Source organism: Pimephales promelas, chromosome 12 (assembly GCF_988280905.1).
Source record: "Pimephales promelas chromosome 12, fPimPro1.hap1.1, whole genome shotgun sequence".
In the NCBI taxonomy this organism is placed as follows: Eukaryota; Metazoa; Chordata; class Actinopteri; order Cypriniformes; family Leuciscidae; genus Pimephales; species Pimephales promelas.
The window spans coordinates 10843463-10856724 of record NC_142780.1 but is presented as its reverse complement, the minus strand read 5'-3'; the positions used below and the strand labels follow the sequence as shown (position 1 = coordinate 10856724).

At 41.1% G+C, this 13262-nt stretch overlaps 1 protein-coding gene across 1 annotated transcript in view; it reads right to left on the bottom strand.

Annotated features, from left to right (window-relative positions):
• The window catches only part of adcy2a (adenylate cyclase 2a), a 186986-nt gene that overhangs the window by 149679 nt on the left and 24045 nt on the right, over positions 1–13262 (bottom strand). Inside the window, exon 2 of the mRNA XM_039694380.2 lies at positions 1912–2109. Coding sequence (XP_039550314.1) covers positions 1912–2109 — 198 coding nt within the window. The remainder of the gene's footprint in view (positions 1–1911; positions 2110–13262) is intronic.

Below are 13262 nucleotides of genomic sequence, written 5' to 3'. Positions count from 1 at the left end.
TCTCTAATTTTTTTTTTTTTTTTCAAATTCAGTCTTCCAGAAGCATTAATATAACGTTCTTTAAAGGTTAGCTGGCCTTTTATAATGTTCTCAAAAATGTTATCACAAAAAAATATTTTTTTTTAAAATGTTACTACATATTTAAGAATGTTCAGAGAACATTCAAAAATAACATTCCCAAAGTGTTTGCAGAATGGAACATTTCCTTTAATGTTTGCATAACCAAAAAAAAAAAAAAAAAAAAAAAAAAACCCATGTTTTAAATCATTTACAAAAACTTGACATTTTGAACGTTCGGAGAACATAAACAGAAAATATTAGAAATAACTTTCTCATAACTTAATGGTAAAAATATAAACATAATACATATTTTTTTTAGCTAGGTGATTGGCTCTTTGTTTCCATCTTTCGACATCAGAACAATTTTCAAACTTCAAATAAATTATTTGCATCGCTGGTGTGAACAGGCCTCAAGGCTTAATCAGGATTCTATAATAAACCTAATTTGTATTAAGAAATTTCAATACTCATGGCACAGCCCTATGTCTGTGTATTCAGTAGCTAGTTGAACTGAATTGCAAGTGGTTAGTGAATATTACACACTTTTCCTGAAATATGTTATGAGGTCCAATTGTTGTGTAGTGAATTAACATGGGGTCTGTGTATTGAGAATTGCCCTATCAGCCCTTAATCCGGAACCAAGCAGAGATATTGACTAAAACGGGAAGTCATCCTTCCCTACACGTCTGACATCAGTCCTGTTTGTCTTTCACCATATGCCGCCAACTCCAGAGATATAATATGTCAGTGACAAATACTGGTTCTTATTTTAATACAGCAAGTTATTAGCAGCTTATATTCTTCATTTAATGACTTTTTATGTTATTTTACTTGACAAACTGGCTAATGTTTATTTCCTCCTTAATCCTTAGTAAATTGTTCATCCTTAATAGGAACGTTCAGAATAGCTAGGGTAGACTTCTGATTACTGTCTGAATTCCCAAGTCACGCATTTGCAGCATTTTGATTAATGTTGAACACAATTATCCTCACTAGACATGCAGGTCAGCATGCGGGTGGCTCAGCTGCCATGGGAGTAGCACAATATAAACTTTATTTAATCATCATTAACAAGGGAGGATAAAGCTGGATAATTCACATTTCATTTTATAAGTATGTAAGATGTGTGTGTCAAGTAAAAAATGTACAAAATGTAACCTTTTTATCAGTTCAATCTGTCATGCATTTGGACATGTTTGATGGTCAAAACTTACAAAGTAGAATAGATTCAGAAATGAAGTAATTAAGTAAATAAATAAATAAAAGATTTTGACTTAGCATTTTGCCACTAACTTGCCAATATGACTGACTTTCAAGGTTTTCACTAAATAAGCTGCAGTCATATGCATGTGAGTTGATATTTGGGATGAAATAGTACTGCTGAAATAGTATACACTTGGCCTCAAAAATGTAATGCAAATAAATAAAGAACTTTTTTTCTGTTCTTCACTGAAATATTTTCTGTTTATCTTTCTGGATATCTTAAATTTTAATTGAGAATTCGCTGGGATTCCAACAAAATTCTAGAACGGATTTAGAAAATGTAGACCTCTGTCCTAAAATCACTTCTATGCATCACAGAAAAGCAGTTGACTTGACAAAGGCTGAATTACCTATAGTAAAAGTGACTCTGAACCAAAATTTTATTTGCTCACTTGGGTCTATCCTATACACCAGTACACGTACACATTCCTTTTTTTTATTAAAGTATTGTGCTGTTTTTCTCTCCAGTCAATTTTGTGTTACTTTTTCCCACTGGTTCTCAACCCATCTGATCTGAGCTAGCCTATATCAGGCAAAAGGCCCATGAATGAAAACAACCTTAGGGTGCTGATAACGCAGTTGTCTTACCTGATCCCAGGGACAGATGATTCCTCCAAAAAACATAAAGAGGTAACCCATGGCAACCAGGCAGGCCCAGATCACCAAGGAAAATACATGGAGCAGCTTCTTGAAGACGGACTCGATGCAGACCAGAACAAAGATAGTGAGGAAAATAGCCAGCGCAGTGGGGACAGTGATAACAAAGGCGATGTGATCCTTGATACCCTGCAGAGAGATTGCAGTGTTACAAAAATACAATTAACTCCACGTTCCAACTGCACCTGCATGACAGCCACTAGATAATAGTTAATCAGATAAACTAGAGACTGCCTATCAACTCAAACCCCACATATTCTACCTTCAAACTGAGGAACTGAGCAGTGACCTTTGCTGGTTAATATGTTTCCCCTATAGGTTACACAGTGTCCCTGTTACCATTAACAATACACAGTGGTTATAACAACAGATATAATGTATAATCATAAGCAGCGGCACAAAATAATTACACATTAAGTGTATTAATTGTAGGTTACATATAATAATCATTACTTATACTTGTGTCTGTAATGCACTTACATGTTTTCTCCAGTATTGCTATACTGGTGTACTGTATGTACTGAAATTTGGTATTGTAAAACTACATCATTATGGTCTCTCTTGGATTAGTCTCAACCTCCCACAGACTGTTGGCTGAATGTCTGATGCATATGGCACACATTTCTGGAAACACTTCCAGAGTTTCGAAGTCGCGATCTGATGGTTGAATTCTACAGGATTTCCGGGAGATGTGCGCCATGGAAAACAAATGCTGTGACGCCAAAACCCCTCGTGGAAGAAAGACGTTGTGTTTACAACTGTGACAATGAGCGCTTACCAAGATCAACTAAGGGGTGGTGATGGCACAGTGGATAAGACACATGCCTTTGGTGTGAGAGACCTCGGTTCGAATCCACTGTGAGACACCAATGTGTCCCTGAGCAAGACACTTAACCCCTAGTTGTTCCAGAGGAGTGTGACCTCTGACATATATAGCAATTGTAAGTCGATTTGGATAAAAGTGTCAGCTAAATGAATAAATATAAATGTAAACGCTGAATTTTCAAAAGTATGTGAAGTTCGCAGCTCCATTGATGCAGTAAACTTGCACAATGTTCTTGAATTCATAATTTCTTAGATGCACAAGGTGTCTGTTATTGTAGGGACATCGACATTATATTGTCAAGCCCCAAAACAAGACGTAAAACAAAACGAACTGTAATGTTGTGTTACATGTCAGTCAAACGTCCTCTTGAGCGGTCCTTGGCCAAGAAATGCTGTGATAGAGTCCAGAACTTCTGCTGTCAGTCTGAAGGTCTGGCTCAAGCGGCAACATTCTAATCTGAAAGATGAAGCCTACCCGGAAGTGCGAAAAACTGCAATACATCTCAAATCCGCTAGAGGCTGGTCCCAAAAGGGAGCAAATATCCATAGACGTCATATTAAAATATCCATTTTCACAGCATAAATTCATATGTTTACAGTTTGGTCCCATGGACTTTTATTGTATTTTTTGATAGGTTCCGAGTGCCTGACAACTGTGAGGGGGGTGAATTTTTTTCTAACTAGTTAGTTTAGATCATATTTAGATGTAAAATGTATGACAAAGGGCGGTTAACTTTGATTGATAGCTGATATGGGCTGCGCCGAGTGAATTTGACGATCTGACACAACACATCATACCACCTCTGTATCCTTTCTGAAACTTTTGTATTTTGCATTTCCCAAGATTTTACAGTATGGCGCCGCCCATACCCCCCATAAACAGCTTCAAACCTTTTTTCTCTTAGAGAGTCTTATTCTTTAGAGAGTCTATGGGTGACGTCACAGACGCTTTGTACATATTTTTTACACTCTATGGTCTGGCTATGCGAGACTACACTTTTTAATTAACTGCTTTAGCTTGTTTTATTGTCTTAATTAAGGTTCTTTTGATTAAATGCATTCCCTGAATCATTTTTCACAATTATTGCAGTTTAGTTACAACCCTAATCAAACACTAATCTTTCTAAGACCTCCTTTGATAGAGCTTGATGATGTGGCAGTCGAGATATGCAGCTTAACGGTGAGTGTGTCCAATGGCATGGAGCAGAGCAAGCATTTTCAATTCATTCAAGTGTGTGGTGCTTTTTATAAGGCTGCATATCTCAACTGCCATGTCATGAAGTGCAGCTGAAGGCCGTCTCAATTTGAAGGATCCTTGGAAAGCAGACTTTGTTTCATGTCCTTCATTCAGATCATTTTGAAGTGTATCCTTCATGTCCTTAAATCACCCACAACCCTTTGCACACATTCCAATTCATGAAAAAGAACTGATGGAAAGCGATTTAGTGCTGAGATTGTCCATTATCAAATGTAAGATAAAAATAATGTTATTAGAAATGATGGTATACACGTTATCTTTTGCTTTGGTGTATATTGATCACTTAACGCTAAACTGCCATGATTATGTCAGCCACTGGTATACCTCATATGGGTGTCATTCACTGTATTGTATTAACAGAAAGCCATTGTATTAACAGAAAGCCAGTTCTATAGGGGGACCATCAAAATAAAGTGTTACCATATACACATTTTTAATACAAACTATTTTTCCAAAATTAAGTTTTAATTGTTTTTTCGTGCCATGATCGCCAATATGACCACAAAGTGGTGGACTTCTGTTAAAAAATGCCTTGCAGATAATACCGGCAACATTGGCTCTGACCATAAAATTGTGTGCACCAAGTTCGAGCTCTGCCTACGAAAACCGAAAATCAAACCGGACAAGAGATGCGGCTTCAATGTTAAAAAACTGAAAGACCCATAACTGAAAAATGCATTCAATATGGGGGTGCGGAATCGTTTTGAAGCACTCTTCAATGAAACAAAACGCCTTGACCCACCGGAATCCATAAAACAGTGAACCAACGCATTAGACTCTGCACTTGTCAGACCCTGTGAGAAAATTCTGGAGAAAAGGCCAAAATCCAAACTAAGCTTGATTAGCCCCAACACTTAATCAATGAAGAAGCTAATCAATGAAGGAGTTCTCAAGGCAAAATACGAGCGCACACAAAATTCAAAAGACAAAAAAGAATGATGTGAAAAGCAAAAAAAAAATGGTAAACGGATTGCATTTATATAGCGCTTTCACAGACCCAATGGCCACCAAAGTGCTTTACATATTGCCTCACATTCATCCATTCACTCACTCATTAATACACCAACGGCAGTGTCAGCCATGCAAGACGCCATCCAGATTGTGAGCAGCTGGGGTTAGGTGTCTTGCTCATGGACACCTCGACATTTGGTCAGGTGGAACAGGGGATTAAAACACCAAACTTCAGGTTTGTAACAACCTACATGAACCACTGAGCCACTGCCGAAAAAGACGTTTCGAAAGCATTCTATATGGACAATGAGGCACATATCAACTCTAAACTCGATGCCCTAGAGTGAGCAGTCAACAAACATGAAAATCGCAAAGTTTTGAAGCTTATTCATAAAATCAGTGAAAAGCCCAAAGATGCTTCCTCTAGAAAAGTCAGATCTTTCAGAAAATCTTTTAAAAGAATGGGCCAACTACTTCTCAACACTCCTGAACAACAAGAGTTCCAAAATCAACCGAACAACTGCCCAATTCCAACAGCGGACATCCCAGGTATAAAATTGGGTAAAATAACAATAGCAGAAGTTGATGACACCATAACTACACTCAACCGTAACAAAACCCCCGGCCCAGATTATGCCATGACAGCTGAAGTATTAAAAGACGGAGGTGAATTCGTAGTAAATCAACTTCACAACGTCTGTCAGTTGGTCTACGAAAATCTCACAGCACCAACACAATGGAAATCAAGCTTGATGAAGCCAATACCAAACAAAGGTAACCCATAGCTCATGCCTAACTATTGAGGAATCAGCCTAATGTCCATAGCATCCAAAGTTTACAATAGAGTAATTCTCAATCGCATAAGAGTTCCGGTCGACAAACTGTTTAGAAACAACCAAGCAGGTTTCAGAACAGGCCGAGTATGTTCTCAACAGATACACATCCTTCGTAGGTTCATGGATGGAAGCACAAGACATCTCAATGTATACTACCTTTTTCGACTTCAAGAAAGCGTTTGAATCAATTGATCGAGAGATGATGTTTGCCATCCTATGTCATTACGGAATTCCATCAGAAATTGTAAACGCAATCAGAATCATGTACTGTATGACAAATCCACAAGTATACATTGGAAGAGAGCATTCAAAGTCTATGTTATGAAAGCTTTAGCATAAACAGTCAGACATATATACAAACCAACATAGTGCAGTAGTGAGCAATCTTGTAATTCCATAATTCCAGAAGTGACATAAGAGTGATTTAAGTGTTTGATCTAAGTGTGTATGTGAGTGAGTGTGGGTATGTGTATGTGTGTGTATGCGTAAACAAAGTAACCATTTATTATTTATTACCATAATAATTCACGGTAGCGCCATCTTTGTTTTTAAATGAGAATGAAAGCGAGGCTGTGAGGGATAGACATGCATCTCTTCAATGGGCTGTACTGTTATTTAGTGTGTTTTCGGACTGTTCTGCTCATGAAACACTGGAAAAACATCTTTCCAAGAAATTTCAGTTGACAAAAAACTCCCGACAATGTAAGTTGTGGAAAATTGTAAGTAATCTAGGAGCTTTATTCAGCTTTTTACAGCGGATGCCATTGGAAACTCTTGGGTTTTGGGGTCAATGATTGTGTGATTGTAAACATGGAAGTTTGTCAGGAATAGTAAGTTAGGCTACAATGCGTTCAAGTTACGTTACGTTGGTTTTATTTCAATATTATGAATAAAATTGCTGCCCTCAAATGTTAATCTGAAATAAAAAATAAACCGTAGTTTATAACTATTACAATATTACATTACATTTTTTTTTCAAGGAGCAAGGAGCTGATTTTGTTTTATATGTTCCTAAGAAGAGTCAAGTATAGCTCCATCTTTACTCAAAGTAAAAAAAAAAAAAAAGATCATACTTTATGATGCTAGTTTTAATTTAAAAAAGAAAATAAATAAATCAAGGAAATTTCTTTGGCATTTATTTCTTTTTGCTGTATCTGAAACGAACTGAACTGTGACACCAGTGTATCATATAAAAAAATCGTATACACCGAAACGTGAATTTTGTGAACCGTTACACCGCTACTGACTAGTCGTTTCTTTTGGATGAATAATTCAACAATGATTCAATTTAGTGAAGTTCCGCCATTTCATACAATTTGTGAAGAAAAATTAAAACTCCCAAACCCAATACTGCATCTGTTTCTTTCACCTTGACTCAAATAACTTTAATAAAACAAAATACACATTCTATAACACAGATGTACGTAAAGAAATGTAATCAGATATTGAATTTGACTCAAAACACAATGATTCAGAATTTCTCCCAGAATTCCTTCCTCCCAATAGTGAGTGCGGCCTACTCAACTCAACTCATATCAAATCAAATAATTTCTGAAATTTTCTCTCTCTGACGACACACCAGCCTGACGCATCCAAAGTTTCCAAGTACACTCAATCACAGTTCCCGTTCGATAATAATTTAATGAAAGGAGTTTCAGGTGCTTCGTGTGCTTGGCCTTGTCTGACCTGTTCTCATCTGATTCCCTCATCTATTCATGCTGACTGGCTGCAGGGTTGGCACAAACTGTGGGCGGGTCTAATGAATATGCTGCGACTGTTGGCTCTCAGGGGTGTCAGTCACTGCAGCATAATCAGTGATAGGATGAATTATGTTTCTTTGTATAACATTTTAATTCTTTCTTTTTCTTAACTTTTTCCAACTCTCAAGTCATTAGCTGGTGGCCTAGGATACCGGGTAACAACTATATTTCTAAAACAATGGGTCTAGCTTAGATTATTGCCCAGTGGTTTTGTCGAGTGCATAAAGACAAAAAAAAAATGTAAGTATAAGAATGTAGCCTACTGGTGAAAGATTGTCTCTGCTTTGTTTTATAAGAAATATTTCTGTGTCTAGAATTCCTAATTTCCTGTACTCTCAATTTTTGTATAGTTTTTAACGGTTACCGTATAGATCTGCACTACATTTCCCAGAAACCTCTTCACCACACACCTGCAGTCACTCTGCTGACTCCAAATCAGCTGCACCTGTTCCAAATCAGCAGCCAGCTCCATATAAACTCCCAGTTTTCACTCAGTCACGGTCAAGCCTCCAACAGGAACGGACCCTAGCCAAAGAACACGCTGAGTCATCACGCACCAGTAATGTAACGTATACTCACCTGAAAATACTAACCTCTTTGTCCATGTTCTGATGTTCCCAGAATCTGCTCCTTGATCCGTGTTTCCTGAGTCCTTGTAATCTTCCTGAGTCTCGTTTGCTGATGGATGATCTGAAAGAGAAAGGCAAGTATCACTGGACTGTGTTAGTTTGATGTTGATTACTCTGAAGAGGATTCCTGCAAGGTATCCTACTCGAATTCACCTCTGAAACTTTGAACACTCACCTTTGAACTTGAAATAAAGATTTATGTTTATTCACTTACCTCTGTCTCCGGGCCTGTATCCTGACAGAAGGCTTGACCCGCACAAAGAGAGGTGAAGAAAGTGATTTACAGACAATCACCAGCAACTATGAATCAACATTTTGTGGGAACTTGGTTGGCGAGGTTTACGGGAACCCGTGGTGGTCGCAGTAGGGGATGTGACTGAACCCACCAGCGTGTGACCCATAAAGAGTATCCGACGCAACTTGCACTCGACGCTGCAAATCCTCTGCGATCTCCAGTTAGTGCTTCTGTACAGCCCATGGATTTCACTATGTTCGACCACAATGGTAAGACTCTAGAGGAGTTTACCTTCGACTTTACCAGGATGGGAGTTGGGATGAGGACTTCCTTCAGCAGCAGTTCTGGAGCGGGTTAGATGATCCACTTAACCAGATACTACTGCTTGATGATCTCAACCTACCTCTTAATAAATTGATTGACCGCACGCTGTGGGTGTGTAGTTGCTCACTCACCTTGGGAGACATCCAGCACGATCTCCTGTCCCATCCGCCTGAGCCCGTTGCCTGCCCGCCAGCGCCTGAGCGCGTGGGGGTTTTCCAAATCTCAAATTGTTGGTTTTGATGTTTGGAATGAATGTTTGGTTAATTGACCTAACTTTTTATTGTTTTTGATTAAATGTAGTTTTGTGTTTGATTGTTGTGAACCCAGGAAGAGGTCCAATGGGGGATCCAAATAAAATTAGAACATAGGAAAGAACATTTACAGCAAATACAGGCAATTTACTTCACTAAAATCTAACCCTTAAAGAGCCCCTAACATGGGTTTTTGAAAATGACTGTTCATTTAGTGTGGAATACAGCTGTAAGGCAATGAAAACATCCTGCAAAATTTTATATGTTGAAGACTAAAATTTCATCTTTTAATATTATTTCATTATTAAATATTATGTATCTGTATTATTATTATTCTTTATTAATATTCATAATCAATGTATTATCTTATGGAGTTTCAAAAGCATGAGTTTGAATGCATGAGGGAACTAGATAGCATGGATCCATGGAATGATCATATGTCAGACAGAGGAAAACGTCTCGGGTTATGACTATAACCCTTGTTCCCTGAGAAGGGAACGAGACACTGCGTCGAGAATCGACACTTTGGGGACGCTCCCTAAGCGTGCGCCTCTGAAGTATGAATGAAACTAATCCAATCCTGATTGGTGTTGCGTCGTGACGTAACATGTGACGGCATACCCGGAAGTATAAAAGTGACGTTGTCACAACACACACTAGCCTCGCGATGAAGCAAGACGCTCTAAGGCCTAAAGGGGGCGTGGCAGAACGACGCAGTGTCTCGTTCCCTTCTCAGGGAACAAGGGTTATAGTCATAACCCGAGACGTTCCCTTTCGAGGGAACTCTACACTGCGTCGAGAATCGACACTTTGGGGAACGAGTGCCCACTAGGCCACGCACCGAATAGGCCTGTCCTGGAGTGAAACTGTTTAGGCACTCAGCAAGGACTGAGCACCTGTGCACCGGGTGTACTGGGAAGGTGGAGACTGTAAAATTTTATGAAAGTATGTGGGGTAGCCCAGCCGGCTGCCTCGCAGATCTCCTGAAGAGGTACTCCCGAAAGAAGGGCCCTAGAGGAAGCCATGCCTCTAGTTGACTGTGCCCACAAGGTAAAAGGTGAAGGCAAACCGCGCACCTTGTAAGCCTCAGTAATAGCCTGGACGATCCAGTTGCTAATAGTTTGTTTGGTTGCCGGGAGCCCCCTCTTAGGTGACCCAGAACATACTAGTCCAATTGTTCCAACCTTCTCCAAGAAGAGGACCCCTCAAGGTACAAGCTCAAGCTCTGACTGGGCAGAGCAAGTGAAGCCTCTCCACTTCCGCCGACACATGAGGTGGAGGATGGAATGCCTGAGGGACTATAGAATGAGCCGTATTCGATGGAACTTTAGGCACGTAGCCCGGACTCGGGTGTAAAAAGGCCTTCACTCTGCCAGGGGCAAACTCCAAGCAAGCTGGCATTACTGCCAGGGCTTGGAAATCTCCCACCCTCTTAAGTGAGGTAATTGCTAAGCGAAAAGCCATTTTCAGTGTTAAGTCCTTAGGCGAAGCCGACTCTAAAGGTTCGAAGGGGGCAGGGATAACCCCTCCAGAACTATTGCCAGGTCCTAGGCAGGAACCCTGGACCTGGCTGCCGGCCTCATCCTCCAAGTACCAAGGATAAACCGAATGACCAACTGGTGCCTCCCCAGAGGCCCATCACTTAACGGTGCGTGGAAAACCGCAATGGCAGCCACGTACACCCTAAGCGTGGACGGGGAGAGACCCTTAGAGAAACGATCTTGGAGAAATCCCAGAACTGAAGCCACCGGGCAGTTTATTGGATTTAACCCAAGTTCTCTACACCAAGTGACAAACACATTCCCCTTGAGGTCATATAATCTCCTGGTGGATGGAGCCCAAGAGCTAAGTATGGTTTTCTCAACAGGATGTCTGCCCCCTGATTCTGAACCCCCGGAATATACATTGCTCTGATAGAGAGTATTTTCCCTTGGGACCAAAGGATAATCTGATGCGTCAGTCTGCACAGAGGGCGCGATCTGATTCCCCCTTGTCGGTTCAGATAGGCTACCACTGACCGTACTAGGACGTGGTGACCTTTGATGTCTGGGAGGAAGCTCCTCAAAGTCCTGAACACAGCCATCATCTCTAGGCAGTTTATATGCCAAGAAAGATGATGGTCCTGCCATAGACCCCTGGCAAACGGTCGTCCATGACCGCGCCCCAGCCAGTGAGGGAGGCGTCTGTCGAAACGGTTTCCGGCGACATGACACTCCCAACACTGGCCCAAGGTTTCTTCCATATTCTCAGAGAACAAAGGCATCTGCGCGTTACTCTGATCATATGAAGCGGATTCCCTCGGGAGAAACCCCCTTGGTCTTTAACCACCACTGAAGGGGCCTCATGTGTAGCAGGCCCCAAGGGAATGATGTTGGATGTCACTGCCATGAGGCCCAGCATTCTTTGAAATTGCTTCACAGTGATGGCCTGGCCTAGCTTTACCCTGGATACCACCGTCAAAATTGACTCGATACGTGCGGGAGACATGCGTGCCTACATCGTAATCGAGTTCCATATGACTCCCAAAAATGTCGTACACTGGGATGGTTCTAGCACACTCCTCTTTGCATTGAGTCTCAACCCCAATTTCAGAATGTGGCCAAGGACGACATTTCGATGCCGAACTGCCATTTCCCAAGACTGAGCCAGAATGAGCCAGTCGTCGAGATAAATCAATATATGGATGTCTTGAAGTCTCAGTGGAGCAAGGGCTACATCCATAAATTTGGTGAATGTGCAGGGAGAGCGTGCTAGGCCGAACGGAAGAACCCGATATTGGTAAGCTTCGAAAGCGAACCTCAGGTATCTCCTGTGACATGGAAGGATGGAGTGAAAATAGGCGTCTTTTAGATCTATCGTGACAAATCAGTCCTCTGATCTGACTCACGATTACTGGAGTTAACCGTTCGAACCTGCACCTCCCTATTCAGAGATCGGTACAAAACCCCGAGATCTAGAATTGGCCTTAACCCCCAATCCTTCTTTGGAACTATAAAGTGCCGGGTGTAAAACGCGGACCCCCTGTCTGAAGGAAGAACACGTTCTATGGCTTCCTTTAGCAGCAGAGTTTGAACTTCTTGTTCCATCACCTGAGCCTGCTCTGGGACCACTGTAGTCTGTACCACCCCAGAGAACTTGGGGGGCGGTGTGCAAACTGCCGTCTGTACCCTGATTCTATTATATGTAGGACCCATGCAGATATGTTGGGAAGATGATACCATGCCTCTACAAAATATACTAGGGGTACCAGCCTCTGGAGAGTGGCTCTGGTTTTTTTTTTTTTTTTTTTCTGTTTTGTCTTTCGAGAGCATCTTTCTCGACTTCCTGAAGCGGAATACCGGCAGGCTGTAGTCGATATGGATGTTTTGACCATAAACGATGCTTCGTTATAATATTTTCGCTGGAAACCGATGTGGCCCGAAGCGTCGCTGACGGCGGGCAACATACATCGTTTCCAGTTTAAAAATATTCAGGCCCCATATAGATATATTGGAAGGTGTAGCCATTCTGCAAAATCTACTAAGGGAACCAGCCCCTTGAGACCGACCTCGGGTGTCTTCGAGTCCCTGAAGCGGATGACCGGCAGGAAAAATTTTGTGACCACAGTCGGGGTGAACGCCACAGTGTGCGTTCGCTGGAAATCGATGTAGCCCGAAACGTTCAAAACGGCGGGACAACATATATATTTTATATATATATCTTATATATATTTATTTATTTACTATATATATATATATATATATATATATATTATTTATTTATTCCTAAACCTGTCGACGATTGAAGTTACAGCGCCGGAGAACAGGCCAGTTTCCCTTATTGGAAAGGAGACTCGTAATTTTCACGAGAGAAAATTTGCCTCGACAAACGAGAGATCCGAGTCAAAGTTTCCGTATTGCAATGCAGACCTTAAATCTACGCGCTGCAGTCACAGAATCTTTATTGCAGAGTAGACTCGTAATCTACACGCTGCCTCGGCAAACGCAAGAATTTAGGACACTGGGTTTGGAAACACGGGACGAATGCGGTTCATCCCCCGATCTCATGATCTTTTAGTGGAGATCGGGGAAAAACGGCAAACTCCGGCGCTGAGGCTGTGACCCGTGCCGCATGAAACGCAATTTATTTAAACTTGCGTTCCCTCCTCATTTTGTGGCCAGCTGAAGTTCAGTCTGGCCACGGCACGAGTCACAACCTCACCAGTTCCTCATAT